Source organism: Eublepharis macularius, chromosome 5, assembly GCF_028583425.1.
Source record: "Eublepharis macularius isolate TG4126 chromosome 5, MPM_Emac_v1.0, whole genome shotgun sequence".
Taxonomy (NCBI): Eukaryota; Metazoa; Chordata; class Lepidosauria; order Squamata; family Eublepharidae; genus Eublepharis; species Eublepharis macularius.
Window position 1 is genome coordinate 119798573 of NC_072794.1, and position 26636 is coordinate 119825208.

The 26636-nt window shown below is 41.1% G+C and overlaps 1 protein-coding gene across 1 annotated transcript; it reads left to right on the top strand.

Moving 5' to 3' along the window:
* The first annotated feature begins 19990 nt into the window (after positions 1–19990).
* On the top strand, positions 19991–21816 carry LOC129330401 (nucleoplasmin-2-like). The gene is made up of 3 exons (XM_054980428.1): positions 19991–20270; positions 20845–20997; positions 21806–21816. The coding sequence occupies exons 1-3, from the start codon at positions 19991–19993 to the stop codon at positions 21814–21816; spliced, it is 444 nt and encodes a 147-aa protein (XP_054836403.1).
* Positions 21817–26636: the final 4820 nt, after the last annotated feature.

Here is a 26636-nt window from a genome sequence, read left to right on the forward strand (position 1 = left end):
CCCCATTTAGTCATGTTATGGAGGGAGAGTTGTATTAGGCTGGTAGTTATGATCATCTTCTGTTTCCATGCCCTGTTGTGCCCGCTCACTATGTAACCTGCTGTAATGTTCAAAACTTTACTGTTTGTCCATTTCAAAAGAAAAATTGTGTTTAAGATTCTCTGATGTGTAGTTAATTGTGTTGTGTTGTGCTATGAGGGACAATAAGTGTAATATGTTGTGATTTGTTGACCACTTGTAATTTGAAAATGAGAAAATAAAGGTTTTTTAAACTTAATGATTGTGTGTCTGTGTTCCCTTCTTTGATGGGAGGTTGGTTCCCAGCATAGGGAACAATGGGGCAGGCTGGCCAGCCTGTTCCTGGGGTACTGGGTGTGGGGCAGCTGAGGGTGGTTTTGGTTCTGAGACGGGCTGAGTGGAGGATTTGGGTCTGTGTGTGGCAGCTGGGGTGGGGGAACTGGGTTTGTGTGGGGCTGTAAGGAGTGGACTATGGGGGATGAGAGCACTGGTTGTCCCTTGTGCCCAAGTAGGCCCCTGCTACTGTCCTGGTGTGGGCTTCCATGCCTCCATCAGTTGCTGGCCCTCCTTTGCCATCTTTTTCTGAAATTTTCCTAGGGCTGCCAAACTCCTGGTTGGGCTTGAGTTCAGGTTAGAGAGAGTAGTTCCCTACAGAGAAACTGGCTGCTTCCAAGGGCAATCTCTTTAGAGGGCAAATGCGGACCATGGATTCTGGGGGAGATCCCTACTCAGATTTTCCTTTCCACAAGTCCCACCCCCAAATTGCCAGTAACTTCCAAGGCCAGAGTTTGCCACCCCAGAGAGATCCCGTTCCCACCCTCTTAGCCTTGGCATGAAAGTTGTAGCCCCCATGGAACGCTTCCAGGTTCCTGATTCCAAGCCCAATGACACCAATGTAAGACAATCCAGACCTCCATCAAAAATGGATTTTAAGTAGCAGTGGGATTGGGCTGCATTTCAGTCATTCACATATCTGGTTGTGTTCCCAAACATTTAGCTTATGTTTTTTTAAATCAGCGTATGGCACTTAAGGACACTTTTAAATGGTTCTAAAAACATTTTTTTATTATGAAGTATTTAATGTGGCATTGATCAAGGGCAGGCCTTTTGGCCAAATGAGCAGTATCAGTACAGTAAAATTTAGACTAAGCTCATAGGAGGAAAAAGCATTCACACTGTGAAGTGGGAAGAAAGTTTCAATTTACATGTACCATGGACTCCGAAAAAGACATGTAAGTGGGATCCAGACCAAATCAGGCCTGCTTTCTCCCTTGAAGATATCAATTGATGATAGTGCTTATGTCACATCATGAGAAGACAAGGTTCACTAGAAAAGACAATAATGCTAAGAAAAATTGAAGGCAGTAGGGAAAAGAAGAATACCCTAGATGTGGTAGATTGACTTCGGTTTGCAATACATGGACAAGGTTTTTGGGATACTGTGGAGCTCAATATAATTCTAAAGTACACCACAAGTGATTTGAATGCATAAAACATACAGACACATACACATAAAATGTATATACCCCCTCCCCACCAAATTAAAGGTTTATCTTATGCCCCGGTTTTCTCCCCCATGGGAACCTAGAGTGGTTTACACATTGCTGTTCTCCCTTGATTTGTTTCACCCTCATCACAACCAGGCTAACAATAGACAGCTGCTCCATGCCTCACATTGGAGTGACTCCACCGATGGCCTTCTTAGTTGTTGGAGGGGGTGGAGGGGGGGGAGGAAGGAAACAACGCACTCCTGCCCACTCTATCTGGGGCCTAGGTGACCAAATTGCTTGGCCTTGGCAAGGAGCCAGTGGTGGGGCGGCACTGGTTCTGGGGCCCCGTCCAGAACATTTGTCCAGGGCCCCAAAATCACGTAGACTGCCTCTGGAAAACACAACACAATTGTTTACTTAGGCTGAGCCAAGAACATCCATCAAGCCTACAAGGCACAGAATCAGAGTCTGCCAGATTCTAGACCAACTCTCTAGCCATTGCACTACAGTGGATATCTAAAAACTGTTCATACCCCCACCAGCAACTTGAACATTTTTCTCCAAAAGGCACAACTTGGCTGGGTCTCAAAAAGGACTATGATGCATGGGCCTGTCAATGCATACTGGTACTAAGGCTCTGGCCGGGGGGAGGGGGGCATTGTGCCAATGCCACCCTGGCTTTGGAAGGGGACAGTAAAATAGAAGAAATAATCTAGCTTCAGTGCCTCCCCCCCTTCTCTGTCTCTCTCTCTCTCTATAATGTGAGTGAAAACATTACTATACCATCACTGAAGCCTACAAGATACTTAGGGTCTGTTCACACACGCATGATCATTTAATGGCAATGCTCTGGCATGATGATGTTTGTTCTAGGAGGTGATGTGATCATCACACAAGGCTGGGGAGCACGCACAATTCACAGCAGGCAGATTTGGGCCACAAGGGATCCTGCTTTGGCCTGTAGGGCCCAAATCAGCCCACTGCAAAGCACAGGCATACTCTCAGGGCAGCCAGATGACATCAGTGACATCACGGCAGCAGCCCCTGGAGCGTACCTTGAAGGCTCATTCACTGACTTTCCCCCTTCGGGGTGATAGGTGAGAGTGGGGGATCCCCCACCAAGGGGAAACGGATCCCTAATTGTGTCTGAGGTTGTGGAAATCAAATGGGTCATTACCTCCATATTGCTTCTGTCTTTGAGGGACTTACATGCACATTATATTTAACTCCAGATTTCTTGATTGTCAAGGAATGCATGTGGTGGGGGGTAGGGGGGAAGGGTGGGAGAAGGGCACCTGAGGGTGAGGGTGGCATTTGGCATGCAAAATGCCACCCCTGGCAAGACAAGCCTCTCCCAGCTGTCGGTGGTAGAGATGAGAGCAGAGCACCCACTTGGGGAGGCCATGAAATGGCCCCCCCAAGTGGGAGCAGGCTGAGCCTTGGTGGGGGGATGGGAGGAAGGGTGGGAGAAGGGCCCCAGAGGGTTGGGGGGGGATTTTGTTGCTGTGGTTCCCCCCCATTAAGTCATGTTATGGAGGGAGAGTTGTATTAGGCTGGTAGTTATTATGATCATCTTCTGTTTCCATGCCCTGTTGTGCCCGCTCACTATGTGACCTGTTGTAATGTTCAAAACTTTACTGTTTGTCCATTTCAAAAAAAAAATTGTGTTTAAGATTCTCTGATGTGTAGTTAATTGTGTTGTGTTGTGCTATGAGGGACAATAAGTGTAATATGTTGTGATTTGTTGACCACTTGTAATTTGAAAATGAGAAAATAAAGGTTTTTTAAACTTAATGATTGTGTGTCTGTGTTCCCTTCTTTGATGGGAGGTTGGTTCCCAGCATAGGGAACAATGGGGCAGGCTGGCCAGCCTTCTCTGCGGGTGGTGGGGGGGTCAGGGGGGTGGTTGTCTGTGTGCCAGGGCAGGTGCTCTTTCCCAGGGACGATTTGGCACTGCCACCATTGTGGCACCCCTTGTCTGTGCAGAACTGCCCTGGGAAAGAGAGTTTAGGGGTTCCCAAAAGGGGAGGGCAGGCCAGCCTGTTCCTGGGGTTATGGTGGGTGTGGGGCAGGTGGGGGTGGATTTGGGTCTGTGAGGGGCTACTGGGGGGATTTGGGTCTGTGTGTGGCAGCTGGGGTGGGGGAACTGGGTTTGTGTGGGGCTGTGAGGGGTGGACTTTAGGGGCTGAGAGCACCTACTTGGGGAGGCCATGAAATGCCCCCCCCCAAGTGGGAGCAGGCTGAGCCTTGGTGGGGGGTGGGAGGAGGGGTGGGAGAAGGGCCCCAGAGGGTTGGGGGGCATTTTGCATGCAAAATGCCACCCCTGGCAACACAAGCCTCCCCCAGCTGTCAGTGGTAGAGATTAGAGCACCTACTTGGGGAGGCCATGAAATGGCCCCCCCAAGTGGGAGCAGGCTGAGCCTTGGTGGGGGGTGGGAGGAGGGGTGGTAGAAGGGCCCCTGAGGGCTGGGGGGCATTTTGCATGCAAAATGCCACCCCTGGCAAAGCAAGCCTGCCTCTTCATTTTTTCCCCATAGGAAATAATGAAGAGAGATCAGCAGCAGCATGCTAACAATATGCTGCTCCTTTGCTTTCTTATGGGGAGGATGGGGGGACCTGCTTTGGGGGGCCATAACATGGCCCCCCAAAGTCCAATCTGTCTGAAACTTGGGTAGTTGTTAGAGAAGGGTTAGAGGAAGGTCCCCACCAATTTTGGGCTTATTTGGTGGGAAAATGCCTCCTCCAGGCGTCCTGAAAGACGGAGGCATTTTCCCAGCAAAAAAACCCGAAAGAATCCCGAAAGAATGCCGAAATAATGCCGAATCCCGAATCCCGAATCCCGAAAGAGATTCTTGTTTCGGCTTTCGGCTAATGCCGGTAGAGAATCTTGTTTCGGGTAATCCCGAAACAAGAAAGCCGAAAGTTTTTTCCTTGCACACCCCTAACTGGCACCATTCCTAAAAGAGGTGATGAACGGAGTTTTTAGGGATCAAAGAATTCCAGACACTTGGAGTGAAGCGAATATATCATTGATCCCAAAAGAGGGCCAAGATCTGACTAACGTGAAAAATTACAGGCCTATATCATTACTTAACAATGATTATAAAATTTTTGCGAAGATATTGGCGGAGAGACTGAAGGGGTGGCTCTCGGAAGTCATAGAGGAAGAACAAGCAGGCTTTTTGCCAGATAGACAAATAAGAGACAATTTAAGGACAGTGATCAATGCTATTGAATACTATGACAAGCGTTGTGATAAAGAGGTTGGTTTCTTCTTTGTAGACGCTGAAAAAGTGTTTGACAATTTAAACTGGGATTTTTTGTTTGCCACTATGGAAAAGCTACAACTGGGTGAAAGATTCATCAGAGCAATTAAAGAAATTTATAGAGACCAGACTGCAGCAATTGTAGTGAATGATGAACTGACCAAGAAATTGACGATTAGTAAAGGAACAAGACAAGGTTGCCCGTTATCTCCATTGTTGTTCATCTTAGTATTGGAGATTCTGATGATACAAATACGACAAGATGAGGAAATACGAGGAATAAAAATAAAGGACTATTCATACAAGGTTAGAGCATTTGCAGATGACATAATGTTAATTGTAGAAGATCCATTGGAGAACATGCCAAAAGTGATAGATAAGATCAAGGAGTTTGGTGACTTGGCAGGTTTCTTCATTAATAAAAAGAAGTCAAAGATATTATGCAAAAACATGACTAAGCAGAAACAACAATTGTTAATGGAAACAACGGACTGTGAAGTAACTAGTAAGGTGAAATATTTGGGAGTTGAGCTGACTGCAAAAAATATAGATTTGTTCAAGAATAATTATGAAAAATTATGGACTCAGATAGAGAGAGACTTGATCAAATGGAATAGACTGAATTTGTCATGGTTGGGCAGGATTGCAGCAGTTAAGATGAATGTGTTACCAAGAGTAATGTTTTTGCTACAGACAATACCAATCATCAGAGACTCTAAACAATTTGAAAAATGGCAGAGGAAAATATCAGATTTTGTTTGGGCAGGCAAGAAGCCTCGAGTGAAAGTAAAAGTTCTACAAGATGCAAAGGAAAGAGGCGGAATGCAACTGCCCAACCTGAGACTTTATCATGATGCAATCTGCCTAGTTTGGTTAAAAGAGTGGATGACATTAAAGAACAAGAAACTATTAGCCCTAGAGGGATATAAAAAATTTTTTGGATGGCACGCATACCTATGGCATGATAAAGTAAAGGTCAACTCGATGTTCCTGCATCATTTTGTAAGGAGAAGTTTATATACAATCTGGAAGAAGTACAGAATTTACCTACAAGAAGGAACCCCCTTGTGGGTGGTTCCATACGAGGTGATAGATCCGAGAGCTGTTGACAATGAACAACAATGTTTAACGTATAAAGAAATAACTAAAACTGAAGCATCCAAACTTAGAATAAAGACACAAGAGGAACTATCACCTAACTATGATTGGTTCCAGTACAGACAGATTAGAGACTTATACAATTCGGACTCTGCAAAAGGGGGCATACGAACAGAGAACTCGGAACTAGAGCAGACCCTTCTTAAAGAAGACAAGAAAAGAATATCCAAGGTATACCAAGTACTGTTGAAATGGTACACTGAGGATGAGACAGTTAAAACACAGATGGTGAAATGGGCTATAAATTTCAATAAAGAAATAACAATGGAGGCATGGGAATACTTGTGGAAAACTACAATGAAGACAACGACATGTATTAATATTAAAGAGAACATTTTTAAAATGATCTATCGTTGGTACATGACACCAAAGAAGATTGCGCTAGGGAACTTGAACACTTCTAATAAATGCTGGAAATGTAGGAAGCATGAGGGCTCCCTCTATCATATGTGGTGGTCGTGTGAGGTAGCTAGGCAGTTCTGGGGGGAAATAATAAGAGAAATGAGTGAAATTTTACAGTTTCAAATAAATAAGAACCCAGAACTCCTGCTGCTAAACTTGGGAATGGAGGGAATTCCAGCCCATCATAGGACGTTGATATTTTATATGACTGCAGCAGCTAGACTTTTGTATGCGCAGAAATGGAAAGTACAAGAAGTGCCAACTATTGAAGATTGGATCTACAAATTGCTGTATATGGCTGAAATGGACAAGATGACAAGAAAACTGAGAGATCTGGACTCAGGGCAGTTTAACACAGACTGGGAGAAGCTGAAACAATATTTGGAGAAGAAATGGGAGGTGGGAGGAAAACTGTGGCAGTTTGAGAACTACTGAAGTACAATAAAAGTATAAAAGAGAGGGGTGACTTTACCGGGGGAGGAAGAGAAATGTGAATTTATAAGCAGTTAGATTAATTAATTGATTGAGATAGATATAGATATGCAAAGGTTAATTGATAGAATATTGATAGAGAATAATTAACGGTTTAAACATGAGGATTGAGTAATTAACAATATTTTCTTTACTTATATGCACCAAACTGAATGTATAGAAGAGTTAAAATGACTGACTATGTGATGAGTTATATAGAAATACTATAAAAAGAAGAAATGAGTAATATATAGAGAATAAATCAAATTGTTTGATTTAAATGTGGGAAACTTTCATGGTTTATGATATATAGAAATATTCAAAACTGGAAAATGGGATAAATTGTTTATCTAAAGAAGTATAGTTTGGATGTATAATAGGTAAAAGAGTTAAAGATGTACTGCTTAATATAATGGAGAATATATATTTGTTTTAGACAGAGGAAGTTAATAGAAGTAAGGGAAAAGGGACAGAGGGTGGGAAAGCTGTTGGAAGTCAACAAAAGGGGGGGAAAGGGAGGGGGTTAGAAACGAAAAATTAGGGGAAAATTGAATGTAATGTAAAAATATTAATGTTCTAACCCAATAAAAAAATTTTTTTTTAAAAAAAAAGGAAGCCCAGTTTGTTATGTTTGCCTGCGGTTCAGGCACCAACACTCAATTCCCTTGGAAACGGAGCTGGAGGAATGCCTGAACTCTGTCTGCACTCCTTCTGTTGCCCTGGAAACCCGAATCGAAGCCCAGCTTACCTTGATTGGCAGGTCTTCCTTCCAACCACGGAGCTGCAAATTGGTTACAATTGGTTACATGGGAGAAGACACCTGGGGGAGGGAGGGAGAAGGGGGGGTTTCTGTAACCATAGGCACTCCAATCTCATTCCTGCAAACCCTGATAGGCAGTTCTGACAACCAACCCTTGTACACGGGGCCAACATCAACTGGTGGCTCTAATTGTATCGAGTGGGAGTTTCCTGGGGGCCTCGGATTGGAGAGGGTATAACTCCAAGATCTCTATTGCAATATTGACCAAACTTGGTTGCTGGCTGGAGGAGAGCCTGCTAAACACTCGTGAATATGGGCTCTCTAAGTGCAATGGGGGCCGTTCCGACGCACACGAACCACAAACTGTGAACTGGTTCGGTAATGGGAAATGTTCATTACAATTCATTTGTTCGGGTTTGTTGGTGGCACCGAACCACGAACTGCAGGTTCATTAATTTTATTTTTGGTTCATGCTCATGTCTAGTAGCAACCCTGGCCTTTCTTGGTGATCTCCCATCCAAATAATAATCAGGGTTGATCTTGCTTAGTTTCCATGATCTGATGAGATTGGACTACCTGGACTATCCAGGTCAGAGTGGTTATTTAATGCCTGGAGATAATTATTATCTTATTCAGAATGCAAACACTACCAGCTCACTAATGTATGGAATATATCTTGCTCCTTAAGCCAAGAATGTCATTCTGTGGTTCAAAGAGTGGCAAAGAAGTCTCTGTTCAGTGGTAACATCATGCAGGGATGGATTGAGGGGGGGAGGGGGGGTAGTCTGCCCCTGGCACTGCCAGAGAGGGGGTACCAGGAGCAGCTGCCAGCTGCTGGCATATGCAGGCGGCAGCATGGGCAGCCTCACACGCTGCCTTTCGCCTGCCCCGTGGGACGGGGCAGCAGGCTTTCTGCACACCCCCTGTCCTGCAGGGCAGGCAAAGGGCAGTACAGCCACCCATGCCATTCGCCTGCTCCGCAGGAGAGGGGGCAGCCAGCTGCCCACTGTCCTGCAGGGCAAGCGCATGGCGCAGGCAGCCTTGCAGCCCCCCACATGCTGCCTTTTGCCTGCCCTGCAGGACAGGGGGCGTGTGGCTGCCTTTTGCCTACCCTGCAGGACAGGGGGCATGTGGCAAGCCAGCCGCCCCCTGTCCCGCAGGGCAGGCGAAAGGCAGCGTGGGGGGCTGCAAGGCCGCCCGCGCCATTCACCTGCAGAGAAGCGAATGGTGCCGGCGGCTTCCCAGTCCCACACACTGCCTTTGGTGCCCCACATGATGATGTCACCTGCTGCTCCGGGAGCGCGCATGAGCGCAGTTGCCCCGGGTACCGGCAACCCAAGATCCAGCCCTGACATCATGGACATAGGCTGGAGCTCAATGAACCAATCTGAACTCCAAGGTACAACTGGAGATCTAGCAGAAATAACCCAGGGTTACACACTCCCACTTCACTGAGCTGTAGAAACTATGGAAGGCTGCCCTTTAAAGAGTCATTTCTCTTTCAGGAGAGAGTACTGGAAAGTGCTGGTGTTTAGCTGTTTATGTAGAAATATAGAAGCTGAGTAGAAGGAAGAAGGAAGACAAAAGGCAGGCCATGCCAGTCTTTAAATAGGGAAGGGGTAAAAACAGGAATTTTAGAAATGAAAACACAGCAGTATCATGCTTTTATTACCCTTTCTCCTGCCAAAATGCTCCCGGAATACCACACAACAAGCCAGAACAGGCACTAAAGAAATGATAGGACCACAAGAAACAGTGGGAAGCATTAAAGGCACTGGAGAAGAAGATTTTAGAGATGAAAACACTGAACTGGTGTATTTTTATTAACCCTTTCCCTATCAAAATGCTCCCAGAATACCATGGAACAGGACAGTAAAAGCCGGAAGAAGATGGAACGGGGCGGAACGGACATTAAACAAAAAAGTCACTACAAAAAGTAGTGAGATGTGTTAAAGACACCAGAGAAGAATATTTTCAAAATGAAAATATGGCAATAGCATTCTTGTATTAACCCTTTCCCAAAATGCTCCCGGAACACCACAGAACAGGCGTGAACAGGCACTAAAGAAATGCTAGGACCTTGAAAAACAGTGGGAAGCATGAAAGATACTGCAGAATAAGATTTTAGAAGTGAAAACACTGAACTGGCATGCTTTTATTAACATTTTCCCTGTCAAAATGTTCCCAGAATACCATGGAACAGGCCGGAACAGGCACTAAAGAAATGATAGGACTATAAAAAACAGCAGGAAGCATTAAAGATACAAGAGAAAAGTATTCTATAAATCAAAATATGGAAATATCAGGTTTCATTAACTCTTTCCCTGCCAAAAGACTCCTGGAACACCACAGAACAAGCAAAAAAACTATGGAAAGCATTAAAAACATCAGAGAACAATATTAAAGAAATGAAAAGATGGAAATATCAGGATTTCACTAACCCTTTCACTGCAAAAAATGTTCTGCTAAAATGTTCCTGGAACACCACAAAACAGGCTGGAACAAGCCCTAAAGAAATGATAGGACCACAAAAAAACAGTGGGAATCATGAAAGACACTGCAAAACAAGATTTGAGAAGTGAAAACACTGAACGGGGCATGCTTTTATTAACCCTTTCCCTGTGACAATACTCATGGAACATTATGTAACAGGCCAGAACGGGCACTTAAGAAATGCTAGTACCACAAGTAACAGTGGGAAGGATTAAAGATACAAGAGAACAATATTCTATACATGAAAACATGGAAATATCAAGCTTTCATTAATGCTTTCTCTGCCTAAATGCTCTCAGAGCACCATGGAACAGGCACTAAATAAATTCCAGTACCACAAAAAAAAACAGTTGGAAGCATTAAAGAAACCAGAAAACAATATTTTAGAAATGAAAACACTGAACTATAATGTTTTATTAACCTTATCTCTGCCAAAATGCTTTCAGAACAGCACAACACAGGCTAGAACGGGCACTAAAGAAATGCTAGTACCACAAAAAAATGTAGGAAGCATTAAAGGTAAAACATTAAAGACAAAGTGGCCTGGAGCTATGGTTACCAACAGTTCTGGAGAAAAATCTCTTGTCCCTATAATAGAGAAAATGGGAAGTTGGAGCTTTTCATGGTATGGAGTGGCTAGGAGCCACTTAAAGACAGGATATATATTCCTACAAATATGAGGTATACCTTTGTTCGCAGAAAAATCTTGAACTAAACATGGAGGTTACAATCCATCTAAACTAGGCATCACTTCTTCCACTTGCTCAGACGTTGCACAAAAACTGTCTGAAATATGGGGTTGTGGCGTTCCATAAAAAGGGAGGGATGAGCTATGGGTGAGTTCTAGAAAGGATAGTTTGCCAGATTTTCAGGAGGGGAGAACAATAGAGAATTAGATCGGTACAGCAGGGAGCAGGGTTTTCTGCAGTGGCTCAGGGCCTTAAGTGCACCCAGACCAGGTTTTAAGCAGCCACTCACCATTGTCTGGAGGTAACCTGGGACTTAAAACATGACTTCATGCCAATAGTGGTCGCCTGGCTGGAGGCTCCAACTATCAATCGAAAAGAGATGTCCTATTAATATATAGAATCAACCGAAAAAAGGAAACTGCTTTAAGTATTGCTCCCTATAGAAAAATCCAGTCAGTGGGTTAAAATGAAGGTGAGTACAACAGTGATGGAAAGGGTGCATGTGTGAGCATCGAACAGTGGAACAATGTGATTCAGTTTCGTTTTCTCGGCCATGTTGGACGCTCCTCTCCGCAGGTCTGAGAGGAAGCGCCTGAGCAGCCTGACTGGGCGGCTGATCTGCGAAGATTAGCCCCCAGAACTCCCAGTGAGGGAGGTAGGGTCCGGAACGCGGCGGGAAGAGTCCCCTGAAATTGATGCAGGGGGTAAATTGCCCGTTTGTTCCTATGGAGGCCGGCAGACATGCGCAGCACCTCGAGTGCTGCCGGGCCATGGAAAACGGCAAAGAGCAGAACTAGGCGGAAGCCTGTAAGTAAGCGAATCCATTCTGTTATTACAAGCGCACGCGAAGGAGTGGTGGGATCTGAAGCTAAGAAGGCTCGTTCTTCCCCCTCGCTGAGTTTCAGAATTTGGTCGGCGGTCCCCCCCCCCCCCAAATGGCAGCGAAAAAGCAGAGTCCCGCTTTGGGCAAGTCAATCTCGGCTGCCCTGCAGGGGAAAGGAGAGTCGCTCGAGGACTTGGTGAAGAGGTCGGTTATCGAAGCCATAAAGCCCTTTGTTGACAAGCTGAATGAAACAGATCAAAGGGTGGGCTTAATTGAGAGCGAAGTGAAAACCATTAAGGAAGCAGCGGGGGGGGGCAGAGAAGTCTGCTCGGGAAAATGCATCACTCGTGAGGGCAACGAATAAAGAGTTAAAGCTGGTGGAGAACCAGCTGATCGGGCTACAAGTGGAACGAACACAGACAATTTTGCGCCTCCAGAATGTGAAAGAGGAGGAAAATGAGGATTTAGGCGGTCTGGCCTCGGAAATATTGGCGACACCCGTGAGGGCAACTAATGAAGAGATAAAAAGCGCCATTTTGGAAGTCCGTCGGGCTTCTTCAAAATATGCAACGAAGTGTCAGCTGCCTCGCGAGATCATCATCGATTTTTCATCTAAGAGGATCCGAGACACTATCCTATACAACTCATACAATGCGGATCTGGACTTTCTGGGTAATAAAGTTAAGATACTGAAGAAGATTTAAGTATAAAAGTAGTTGATGTAGGTAATAAAAATATAAAAAAACTTTCAAAAAAAAGAACAGTGGAACAATGTGAACAAAACCAATGTTGCAAACATTGATGACACTTTGGTTGGAAAACTGCATGAAGCACTTGTATTAGAAGAGAGATTGGACTAAGGGTAGGTGGCGCGTGGAGAGATGATTCAAGCATACAGGGGAAACCAGCAGAACTTATTTGAAAAGCAGGACATAGCTTGCCCATAGCCGCAACCTAGAGCCTCTGGCCTACGCCCAGCAGGCAGGGCCCCGGGGAGTGGCAGCCCCTCCATCTTTGTCTTTATCTGGCAATGGGGATGGGGATTTTATTTAGAAAAAATAGATTTTATGTTTGGTAAACGTTTCTACACAAAACTTAAAACTTCCATGGTACAAAGTTGTAATGTTATAAAATTGTAAAAATGTAACATAATCATAAGTTTACAAACATTCAAAATTGAATAAGTATATAGATAATCTGAACAGTATACCTTCTATAATCATCCATATTATGTATAATTATTAAATATAATGTTTAATAGTAATGTTTAAAGGTTAAGTCAAAAGTATTAAGTAAAATATTCAGTGGGGATGGGGATAGGCTGACAGTTTTATCTTAAATCCTGAGCAGCTTAAAACCTTCAAGCGAGAACTAAAAACAACTTTCTCTCTTGTAGAGAAACTGTCAGTACAAAATAAATGGGATGGACCTCTTTCTTGTACTCTTCCAACCAAGACCCAGAGACTCCTTCTAAGAGTTTAATGATTTCTTTCATTAACATAAACTCTAGGCTTTTTCATAAAGTGAGGTATCACAAAAACTGCTTATTTAAATAACACCAACAAAAATAGAACAGATAAACACAACAAGAATTACGTTTTCTAACACTTCTTAACAAAATCTAAGTCAATGAAATGCATACTAGTTCCCATAGCACACATTACAAGGTAAGTTTCCCCCCTAGATCTTCATGAGATTTCTTTCAGCCAAACCCCTGATGTTATCTTATGCAGAAATCTAAGATCTTTTTCATGTGATAACATAGATAAATCTCAAACCAATCATAACTTAATTAATTACTCATATTTCCAATCATATGTCATTCTACCTAGCCAAAAGTGACACTATGTCCAGCTGCAAGATAAGAGATATAAATCAGGAAAAATGACAGGAAAAGCTACATGGCCAGATCATCATTGGTCCCTGCTAACAATTACAGAACATTTATCTCATACTGTACACTATTTTTTATTGGCTGTCAAAGATAAAAGAGCACCTGTTTAGTTATACAACATACTAGAAAAAACTACAATAAAGTTCATACAGAGTTATTTAGAATATATATGTATCACCAAGTATAATGTGCTTTAATGACACTCTCCTTTGACCTGTATTTTGATCAATATAAAAATGATACAAAATATAAGTGCATTGTACAATGCCTGAGTGTACATATACAAGCTTTAAAAATTTTATTGGATAATACTGCAAAGCATGATTACTGAGAAAGCTGCTTTCACTGCTTTCAGTGTGGAGAGCTGCTTGTAGATCAAAACAACCTGGTGCTCTGTCTTCATGCAGAGTGCACTTGATTCCCTTGGCTTTTGATTCTGCTTTTGTTCAGCATGGGTGAATCAACGTGTCAATGGTGAACATTTGTATCACTCCCCTCCAAGTGACCTTTTAAATTTTACTGCCTATAGTGTCAAAGCAATTAAAATTAACAATATAGTTACTAAGCTGCTAAGCTCAATGAATGGCTCTTATGCTTTCTTATCTATTGGAAGCATTTTTTTAAAGAATTTTTATTGGATGGGTCATTATATCAATTCACACATACAACACATTTTATCTCCCTCATATAATAATATCCCCCACCCTTTCCCCCCTTTTCCATTGACTTCTGACAGTTTTCCATTCCCTTCATCTAATTAACTTTAATACCTCTTAATATATAATCCTTAACTATCCTAAACCCTATATAACATAGTTATCCAATAACATATAATATATTCTAACAATATGTATCATATATTTAATACTATATAATATCCAGTATATTCTAGCAATGAATCATATATTCTATTACTCAACATATACACTCTCTATAATAACATACTCTATAATAGTATAACCTATAATATTCCGTATCCAAAATAATATATATCTACTATACCATATCTATAACATTCAAATTTATTGTTATTTTCAGTATTACTTTAAGATATATTGTCTCATTTTTTCCTCTTATAACTTAAATTAAGCGTTTAATATAATGTCCTGCAATATACCATAATCTGGTGTATACCCTATAAATCTTGTCTTATTATGACCTAATGTATTATAGCAAAATACATCACTATAACCTGGTATATTATCACAAACTATATTATCCTTTTCCAATATAATGTTAAAATTTCTATCTCTATATTCAGTTAAAGTAATAGATCACTATCCTCCCCTTAAAAGGTATCCAAAGACCACACTTTCCCTTTAATGTCCCACTTTTTCCCCATATAATTCTTAAATTTCTCCCAGCTTCTTATATATTCTTCCGCAACTTCTTCTTGTAGTTTGCTCGTAAGTTTGTCCATTTCTGCCAGATTCAATGTTTTCAAGATCCAATCTTCCACTTTGTGGGAGACAATCTTCCTTTGTCTTCCACAACTGAGCATATAGTATCCTAGCCGCCGTAATCATATAAAACACCATTATCCTGTCCATTTTATGAAATTCTTCAAGGTTCATACATAACAATAACAATTCTGGGTTTTTAACAACATTTTTCTGTAATATATCTGACATAGCGTCTACTATTTCCCCCCAGAACTGTTTAGCTTTTTCACACGTCCACCACATATGGTAAAAAGAACCTTCATGTTTCCCACATTTCCAACATTTATCTGACATCTGACTGTTTCCCTTAGCTACTTTTTTGGTGTAAGATACCATCTATAAATCATTTTATAAACATTTTCTCTTATCGTGGTACATGTTGATATCTTTATAGTATTCTTCCACAATTTCTCCCAAGCTTCCATCAATATATCCTTATTACAATTTGTTGCCCATTTTATCATTTGAACCTTTACTATCTCGTCTTCTGTAAACCATTTCAACAAAATTTTATACGCTTTAGATATCAATTTCCCCCCTTGAAGTAAACACTGTTCCAGCTCTGAATTTTCTGTCCTAAAACCTGCTTTCCTCCGATCAGAATCATACAAATCTTTTATCTGCATATATTGAAACCAACCATATCGAAATAGCAATACTTCATTGTTCTTAATACTATATAAATTCTGGTCCACTCTAAGGATATTTTGATATGTCGTCCACTCCTCTCCTTCGTATTCAGTCCTTGGATTGACAACCTCCGCTGGTACAATACACATTGGTGTTTTTTCATTCAAATATCTCTTATATTTAGTCCATACAGCAAATAGACTTCGCCTCACAAAAGGATGCAAAAGCATCATATCAGCCTTAGTCTTTTCATACCATAGATATACATGACATCCAAAGGTTTTATTGTACCCTTCCAATGTCAATAGTTTATGGTTTTCCAACAGCATCCAATCCCTCACCCAAACCAAACATATAGCTTCATAATATAATTTCAGATTTGGTAGCTGCAGTCCACCTCTCTCCTTTGCATCATATAACACCTTCATCTTGACTCGAGGCTTTTTTCCTGCCCACACAAATGTTAACATATTCCTTTGCCATTTTTCAAATTGCTTATTGTCTTTCACTATTGGAATTGTCTGCATTAAAAACATTATCCTTGGTAGGACATTCATCTTAATTGCGGCAATACGACCAAACCATGACAGATTTAACCTATTCCATACCATCATGTCTTTATCTATTTGCTGCCATAACTTTTCATAATTGTTCTTGAATAAGTCAATATTTTTTGCAGTTAACTCAATACCTAAGTACCTTGTTTTATGAACCACTTCACAATCCATTATCTTCATTAACTCTTGCTGTTGTTGTTTAGACATATTTTTACAAAGTAGTTTAGATTTCTTTTTATTTATATAAAATCCTGCCAACTCTCCAAATTCTTTTATCTTCCCCAACAGTCTTGGCATATTTTGGAGCGGATCTATCTATTGGAAGCATTTGATCATCCCAAGGGGCAGGACTTTGATTCTCAACCCAATTTAACCACTAAAAAGAAAATATGTCACGTAATCACTACCAAACAAGTTCCTTTTGTCAAAGGGGTAAGGTTTCTTATAAACAAGAAAAAGACAAAATCTTTTTTTTACTGTGTTTATTAGTAGAACTATAAACCTTCTCTTGCAGATTAATCATGGAAGATATTGTAGAACATTTACTAACTGGTTTTTCTTGTTTTTTAGCTGACTTGATTCTTAAAGGAACCAAGCCAGAAATAGTGCTATATCTGATGCAAAACAATTACTTATTAAAATGTCCAGGTTATTGACATCTCCTATCTTAGTGCAAAAAGGTTACTTCAGTTGGCTAATCTACATTGGTTGTAAAGTGAATCTATTGGCTATGGAAGATAGGATATGGTGATCCATACTCTAGACCCTTTCAGCAAGAAATCCAAGCTCTTGAGTAAGTGGTTTTTATTAGATATCTTGGCTTTGCCATATATATATGTCCATAGAATAGTCAGAAGCAATACACTACCCCCTCAAACTTCCCATTCCCCTTCTCCCTCTAGACCACAGAGCATAGAAGTAGGAACAGGATGAAGGGAGTAACTTTGGTGTAGATGTTTGAAGGCCGCGGTGGTGAGCTGGCCAAGAAGATAACTGTTCCCTGGCCTTGGGAGCTGGAATGCAAGAGTTAGGCAGGTGCAAGACACAGTGCAACACAATGGCCCTATTGCAGAGCAAACAAGAATGGAGGGGCTGTGGGGAACAGTCTTGACAGCTAAATTATCAGAACACAACTAGGAGAGTGAATTCTGCTCTGACTGAATTTCAACTCTCACTCTTGTTTCTTCAGGAAATGCATAAAAACAATTCAACACTCCCAGTTCAAAATGGTTTTCATCAGCAGTACCAAGCCCCTGGCTCTTCCAAAACTAGGTGGGATGGTAATTTTCAAGAGACACCTAGTTTTCTTTGAAAGACTCCTTAATTGACAAGAAAAGTAGATTTTTGTTCCTAAAAGGCCATCTAGAACAAAAAATTATCACATTGGCAGCTATCTATTCTCCAAACCAAAATCAGCTGCAATTTATTGAAAATAACTAAATTTTGTTCCTTTGTAGAGGGGGAAATAGTTATTGCTGGTAATTTTAACTATATCATGAATTATGTTTAGATCAATCTCAGAAATGACAAAGTCACCAAAAATGAGAAAAGGAACCTCTGAACCATCAAACATAATGACTATCCTAGATTTTTACAATATCCAGCATCTTCAAAACCCACTGGAAGATGCTATACGTAGTTCTCTTTCATCCACAATATATACACAAGGATTAGTTACATATTTTTATCTTCTAAATTAATTAGTCAAACTCTTACATCAAGCATTAGTGACAAATTGTGGACAGATCATGCTTGGACAGAATGTACACTGACAATAAATGACATCAAACAAACTCAAAATTAAGTAAATCACTTTTATTTAACAAATAAATTTCTTCTGAAGTCTCTTTAGGAATTAAAAAATATTTAGAAACAAAAACACCAAATTCATGTGTGGGAAGCTATGGAAGTGGTGCTTAGAGGGAAATTAATCTCCATCACCTCCTATCACGAAAAGAAAAAAGAAAAAAATAGAAATGAAACCAATGCCACACCTGTGGATGCTCTACTGTTGGCTCTTCCAGGCTACTCCCCGCCCTTTCTAGCCTGTCTGTTGGTTTGCTGTGCTGCTGCACCTCTCCTGCTGGCCTCTGGGTGGTAGTGCGGCCTGGTCACTCTTTGGTGCCTTTGGCCTGCTGTTTGAGTTTGTGCTGGCTGGCTGTCTCTGTTCTCTGCCTCTTCTCCCCCTGGCTGGGCTGTTGTTCTTCCCCTAGGCTGAGGAAAGAGGCTGCCCTGGAGCCCTGACTGGGTAACTGGCAGTCGTTAGGACTCAGGAGACATCGCCTAGCCTGCCTCCTGTTTTTGAGGCTTTGCCTGAGCTTCTTGCACCTGGAGCTTTGCCTGAACGTTCTGCACCTGGGGCTTCTTTGGCATTCTTGGCCCTTCTTGATGTCTCTGATGTCTGTCCTCTCCTGGCTGGGTGAGTGTTAAGGTTGGTAGGGCTGGACTGGGGGGCTGCAAGCCTTGTTTCTGGGGTGGGTGTCCCTGTGGCATTCCCTAAGTCCAGCACCAGCACTGGACAAAATGTAAAATTTAAGTATAATTAACTTCTGTGAAGCATACAAAACCCCTGCATTACTTCTGGCCTTTGATATAGAAAAGGCATTTGATAAATTGGAAATACCATATCTAAAACTTTTACTTCAAAAAATGGGTTTTGGTGACCAATTCTAAAATGCCATTAATGCTCTTTATTTTTCTCCAAAAGCTACGGTTAAGACTAGCAACAGACATTTGACAAATATCCAACTAGTAAGGGGAACTAGACAAGGCTGCCCCTTTCCCACATTTCTGTTTGCCATAACTATAGATAGGGCCAGTGCTACCATTAGGCCAACTAGGCAGCTGCCTAGGGTGCAGACCTCAGAGGGGTGCAGAACTGACTGGAGAGGCACAGTTTTATATGGATTAGTTTCTTGAAAAAAAAACCATCAGTCAATCAATACTTTGTTGCTTCAGCACAGCCATAGCAAATAACAAGAGAAGTACAATATTATTTATACAAATTAATACATCATAAAATTTAAACTGAAATTGACAAAACTCCATCAAGATCTTTAAATCCATAAAATCCATAACAGCATATAATATAATATAATACTACTAAAAGGAACTTATTAATACCTTTAAGTAAAATAAAACTTACTTCCACAGTCTTAACTGTATTTTGTTTACCAATGTTACAAACTTTGACACATGCATTGTAATCCATTTATCCTTATCTGCCAGCACCACCACCAATTTACCTTGCTCTGACCTCCCTGGCACCCATTGCAGAATATTTCTAAGATATTTCTCCCGAATAGTTACAAATCTCGGGCATTGAAACATAACATGGGACATATCTTCAATGGATTTATGATCACAGGAACACATACAATCAGCAAATGATGTCTTGTTATAACAGCCTTTCAGTACTGCCAAATGAAGTATATTCATCCAAGCCCTAGTAAACAATGTCCTATATTCTGTGACCATTAGGTCATCAAAATAAGCTGGCCAGGTTATAGGATGGGATATAAGATGTTTATATAGAGTTGCTGAACTCATAATACCAAGCAACCCCGATCTTGTTGTTCACTTATGTCCAATAATCTTTGTTTAATTAGACATCTAGCAGCAATATAGTCGTAACTCCTTAAATATTCTTCGGATAGTCCTAATTTAGCCAATAGAGAATGTACCTGGGATTTCCATGATGTTGTATCTTTCATCTTTTCGTATATCATTGTTACCATTGATGCTTGGGAGAAAAAAAATCTTCAACCAAAAATATATAACAAGTTTATGCACTATTGTCATTACTGGTGGCAAGGCCAACTCTGATCTTACCATAACTGATGATGTGGAATTTGGGACTCCCAACATCATATGTGAGAATTTCATGTTGTGGCGATCATGCCCCCAAAGAATAGCAAGGAATCTGCTCCAGTGTGCATAGCCAACTTGAAAATTTCAGTTCTCCCAATGGTCACCACACAAGGACTTGATCTAAATCCACCCGTCACATTCAGACTAAGGTCAGGGAGTGGGCCAGTCTACCTTGCTGGACAGCATGTGACAGCTGTCAGCCCATGGAATAATACTGTGGAGGAGGAAGAAGAGGAGGAGGAGGAAGAGTCCCAAGAAGATGAAGAGATGGAGGAATCTTCCAAGGAAGAGTCTCCAGTAAAGCCAGGCAAGGCTCCAGCCTCCAAGTATGGTGCTGCAGCCAAGAAGGAGTCAGAGCCACCTGTGCAGGAGCAGTCTCAGGAAAAAGGAGCCAGCAGAGGGAGGAAACCAGCAGCTAAGAAATAGATTGACATTCAGCAAGGAGGTAGAACAGGAGCAGATCAAGTTAGTACTGCTTGAAAGGAATAAAAGATGCATGTTCTATTTGGATCTGTTCTGTGTATTCTTGAAAAAATGCATCTGATGATTTATATTTTTTATTTTAAGAAAAATACCACTCTGTGAGGTTGGTGGTGCTGAGAGCCCCTAGAAGCTATGACTAACCCAAAGTCACCCAGCTACCTTCAAGTGGAGGAGTGGGGAATCAAACCTGGTTCTCCAGATTAGAGTTCCGCACTTTTAACCACTACACCAAACATGAGAAGGGGATAGGGAGTAGAAGATACTCTGTTATGCAAGCCAGGGGAAAAGGCAGGGGAATAGCTTTCAATGCTGCAAAAAGAAACTTTTCAGCAACTTGAGGAAGCAAAGCAAGAAGGGAGAAGGAAAACAAAGTGGAAAAGGTGGGAAACTGCCTCTAGAGCTAAGAAAAGAAACTATACAGCAAACTGTATCCCAGCAACACCAAGAGGAGAGGCAGAGTGGAAAATACTATAATCTTCACAACTATTCTGCTGTGTCTGGAAAGAAATGGGCAGAAAGTCAGTTTCATGGCTGCAAGAAAGGGGAGGAAAGTAAGGCAATTCTGCCGTATCAATGTGCAGAGCATACTTGCTGCAGAGGAGCAAGTGCAGGGACTAAGAATTTTGTAACTGCTCCCATACATTTCCCTAAAGCTATAGGAATGCCCTACTTACAAATAGGCAATAACAATCCCTGGAACTCACAACTATGGCTCCAATATATGGTCTCAGCCACAAGCTAAATTAATAAATGGGAAGGAGCAGCAGAAGGCGGACTAATATTCAGGATTAGAGATGGGCATGAACAGGGAAAAAATGAACATGATGTTCATTGTTCGTTGTTCATCCACGAACATGGACTCACGAACAACCACGAACATGGCCCTGTTCATGAACATGTTCATGGTTGGCTGTTCGTGGAGGCCAGCAGGCTCTCCTCAAGCCATCATCCAAGTCAAGATCCCTACTGCACCATTCCCAGAAACCTGACCTGAGCTGAAAGGTACCAATAATAAATAATAGCTTGGCCCCAGAGCCTGGAAAAAGAAGTGGAAACCTACCCGGGAAACTAGAAAGTATTTCTATATATTGTAATAGTATATGATCAAATCAAAATGATCATGAATATATCCAGCATTCATACAGTCATACAGAAAGTGTATTCATACAGTCTTGATAATATCTAAACATAATACATTCAAAAGTCTACAAATGTAAAAGTTTCTACACAGACTCACTGTCCCATTAAAGTCTTCTCAGTGACAAACAAACACTCCAGGTATGTACTGCACAGTAAGTTTATGTCCGTTTATGACAGTATTTAAATTCTTCTCATGTTCCTTTATCTGTTCTCTTTCAGGTGCCTCATAAGATGTTACACAAAGGATCCAACATGAAACAGCCCTAGCTGCAACTGGCTAGATGGCAGATTCAAGCTCCAATGCACTCTCTCTATCAAAATGCCAACAGCAACTGCCTCTCCACTGTCTGCAAAACCAGAGCCTTCCTTGTAATAAATTTGGAGCTCCACACTTGAAAGGAAGACCTGCCTATCAAGCTAAATTGGGCTTAGATTGGGGGTTCCAGGGCAACAGCAGGAGTTCAGACAGAGTTCAGACAATCCCTGCCTAAGTTGCCAAGGGAATTGATTGCAGGTGCCAGACTGTCCAGCTCGATGAACAGCAACATACAGCCATGAATGAGGCTTGCAACGACCACCTGTTTGTTTAGAATGGGGCCTCACGAACAGCTTGTTTGTGAACAGCAGATTGGGCGGTTCGTGGCTTTTTTTTTTGTTCGTATTGCTGTTTGTGCCCATCTCTACTCAGGATACAATTGTGGTAAAGTTTTCAAGGATCCTCCAGTCCACTAGTTGATCTGTTCCACCAGCAGCAAAGCCTGAAGTGAAGGGTCACATGACATGGGTTGACATACTAATATAACTTCACTATTGCTCACTACTGCTAGCTTCATTCCCATGCATCATGCTCCACCCTAAACCAAATTGTCTCCTGCTTGGCTTGGACTAAGTGGGTTTGTGCTAACTACAGTCCTGGCTTATCCCTAGACGGATCTTCAACTAATTTAGGAAATTAGTTATTTTTCTAGGGATCTATAGCTGCTAAAAAGCAACCATCTGGATCTCAGTTCTTCAAATGAAAGGCAGAAAGAACTAAGGAGCAAGCAAGGCAAGAGGGGTTCTTCTGGAAATACCTTTGTACACAAAAAGCAGTTAAAGAACAAGAATATGACTATACCGTTGTTGAAACAACCACTGAGAATGCTGAATATGGTTCTCCTAGTATGGAATGGGACTATACCTACTATTCTACACACTATGATATTCATACCAAAATAGATTACATCTTAATTTCTAGAAATCTAGTTGATCTAGTTTATTCTACATAAACTGGTCAAAGAATATGATCAATATGGTTTGATCATTCCTGGTTAGATTGTGTACTAAAAATAGACAAGGATGATATTAATATTGCAGGATAGAGAATAAACACTTAACTCTTATAGAACAACACTATAAGTTCAAAAATTGCCTCCTCTACAGACATATTTTAAAGATAATGCTGACTGTGGAGTCAGTTCTGCAAAAATATGGGAGGCAATGAAGGTAGTGACTGGGGGGAAATCATATCTTTGGCCTTTTCATATAAAAGGGAGAATGGAAGTGTGAGAGGGAAAATCATCTCCAAAATAATGTATATGGAACAAAAGCATAAATTGACAGGAAGTAAAAAAAAACCCTATACAAAGCTGCAAGCTTAGAGGAAAAGCTACAAGCTGAGGGGGAAATTTTGGAAACTTCTAAGATCCAAAAATACTTTTTATTCCTGAAACAGAAGCATTGGCATTTTCATCCCAGGTCTTTGCACCTTTTAGCCTGGAAAGTCAGGGGGGGAAATCCTCAACTTTAATCAACCACATTATTGGCCCTAATTAAAAAATTGTAACAAAATCTTTTCAAATTTTGAACATATTTGTTAATTACTATAAGGATCTATATACTCTTCTAATCCAAACTCACATCAGATTGGGGAATATTTGATCTCCAAATCAGCCATCCCAAAACGTAGAGAAGAACAGAGACCTAATGAAAGCCCCCATCACAGCTCAAGAACTTCTATCTACTATCAAATCCTTGAAAAATAATAAATCCCCAGGCAGTGATTGATTCCTGTTTTACAAGAAATATGCAGATATCCTAGCCAAGGTAGGCAATGATGTCTTATTCTCTGGCAGGGTTCCTCAATCGTGCTTTCCAGAATAGTGGTTGTACCAAAACCGAATAAGGACCTAACTAACCCAAGTTCTTACAGACCAATTTCATTAATAAATCATGATGCAAAACTATTTATAGCCACCATCGTTAATAGGTTAAACTCATTCATCACACATTATGTTCAACAAGACCAAACAGGGTTCATGCCAAAATGAAATATAGTGGAAAATATCCGTAAATCACATGACATAAATTAAAACAGAAAAATGAAAATTGAATCCCTTATACTATCAACTGATATAGAAAAGGCCTTTGACAAACTAGAGCTTAAATACCTAACCTCACTCCTTTGTCACATAGAATTTGGGGGATGTTTTTTGCACACCATCTAAGCCCTCTATTTGTCTTCAGTAGCCCAAATCTGAATAAACAACCTATCTTTGAAAGATTTCATGCTGTCATGGGGTGCCAGACTGGGCTGTCCGCTCTCGTCATTGCTTTTTACCCTTTCTATTGAACTCCTAGCCATAGTTATCGCCAATCTTTAGCAATTTTAAGAGTTTCCTCAGTCATCCATTTAGGCTTCTCCATTCTTTTGGCTACAGGAATAGTCTTTGCACATTCTTCCTTAATAATATTTCTGGTTTCAGCCCACAGTTCTTATGGCTCACAATTAATTAAACTTAGTATTGCAAATACTACTTAAGGACTTATGAGAGGCTAATTCCAGCATATTCCTAATATGGCAAGTCAAGAAGACCAATATAGTATGCTATTCATTGAATATATCATGTGACTAATCCAAGAAGGAGAAAGAAGAGAAAGGAAGCTGCAGCTGGGAAAATAAAGTTTGAATATAGTCAGTTAAAGGGGAATATTTACATTTTAAGGATAATACACCCTGAGGAACCGCAAGAAGGGAAAAATAGTGTGTAAATTCATTATTACTACCACCCAAATTTCCCTGCTTAGGACTGTATATGCTTCAAAGTGCTGCTTTGCAAGCCCCTTTCTCTCCTTCAGTTTAGTTTCTTTTGATTGACTTGTCTTAACTTTCTGAGTGTTCTGAAGCATCACATCAGGCCATTTGGGGTTTCCCACCTTCTTTTTTTGTTAATTTACAAAGTCATATTTTTGTGCATGCCTAGAACTGGATAGTTCAAGTGAGCCTGATCTCAGAAGCTAAGCAGGGTCAGCCTTGGTTAGTAATTGGATGGGAGACCTCCAATGAATGACCAGGGTTGCAGAGGCAGGCAATGGCAAACCACCTCTGTTAGTCTTTTGCCATGAAAACCCCACCAGGGGTCGCCATAAGTCAACTCTTACTTGGGTGCACTCTCTACCACCATTTTTTGTGCATACTTGGGGAGCCTTGAAGGTATGTAGTAAATTGTGTCTTGCTTGTAGGGTAGCCAACTCTGGGTTAGGAAATCCCTGGAGATTTCGGGATGGAGTCTGGGTAAATTGAAATTTGAGGAGAGGAGGGACCATATAGGGATATAATGTAATAGAAGCCATCTTCCAAAGCAGCCATTTCCTCCAGAGGAACTGATCTTTGTAGACTGAAGATCAGTTGTAATTCTGGGAGATCTCTAGTTATTTGTGAATGGAGTAGCTTTGCTGCTTTTTAAATGATTATTAGATATTCTAAATACTCACACACAGGTATTTTTGGCCTCAAAATCAAATCGTCAGAATATTTGGTAAAATATTTGGCAAAAAAGTATTCTATGGATGATAACGTATGTAGCAAAATTAGATCAAGATGTGATACTCTGGTGCCACAAAGCCAGCCAAATAAACACGTAAAAGCTGGATAATGCCATAAACATTTAGACAGAGACAGTTCCAAGAAGCTTATCCAAGAAAGAACAACAACCACTGTTGAGAGAGCATGATTGACTCATACATTTGTGGGGGGCGGGGAGGGGGTAAAGTCTTTATTTGCAGAAGTCATAAAATGACTATTTGAACATTCATCCATCAATCAGACAGCTGCAAAAGCCAATCTATTCATCATAGAACAGAAGTGATTATGGTGATGGGATGTGCAGATCTCTGAATTTCCTAATACCTCCATTGAGAATTGGCACTAGAGATAAAAGAGCAGTTTGGGAATGTCTTGGCTATGTGAACATTTTTGGCACTTGGCTCAATATCTGTTCGATGTTGTCCTCTGTCTGCCAAAGTGACAAGAATGACAACAGTAACATTTTATGGTTTGAAAAGAAAGAAACAATGCAAGAAATAGACACAGGAAAGGGACCGGTCAAACCTGGTCAGGAGCCAGTCAACTGCCATTTGCTATTATGTTGCAAATGAAAACAGGAAAACAATAACAACAAAATACTGGATGAATGCAGATAAAATAGAGCATAATTGTTGGGAGAATATGGCTGGGAAAATGATGAATAAGGGATGAGGAAAATAGCTTCCTAGCTTGTCACATAACACCAAAAGCAGGAGAAAACAACTCCATGATGGTCACTGTATTTTTGTACTCGGGTCTTTTACACAGATCCAGAAGGCTGGACTTTATCATTCACTGGAGTAAGAATACCATCTTAATGCTCAAAAACACACTTTGTTCATTTGAACTTCTCTACAGGTTTTGTTTCTTCATTTCTCCCTCCATGCCAGTAAACAATAACTAAAGGAATGACTTGAGCTCCAAGGAACATGGCATATAATGAAATTCTTAAGATGGTCAAAGTCTGCTCCCCAATCATTCGAGAACGTAGAATCTCTTTGAGGCTGGTAATGGTCTCAGAAAAAAGATTTAGAAGTGAAGATTCTACACTGGAGTACAAAACTGATTAGAAGACCTTTACATGTAGCAAATCAATGGAGACTGGGCACATTATGTAAAAATGGTATGGCAGCTTTATGTGCAGTGTTCAAGGAAAAAAATGCCCAGACAAGCCTTCCCATAACAAGGGGAGCGAGGCCAGTGCTA

Bases quoted from the DNA above. Each gene is read 5' to 3' on its own strand.
- LOC129330401 (XM_054980428.1), top strand. From the start codon at position 19,991: ATGCCCCCAAAGAATAGCAAGGAATCTGCTCCAGTGTGCATAGCCAAC. The intron at 20,271-20,844 runs GCAAGGCTCCAG...AACTGCCTCTAG, and splicing joins AGAGTCTCCAGTAAAGCCAG to AGCTAAGAAAAGAAACTATA.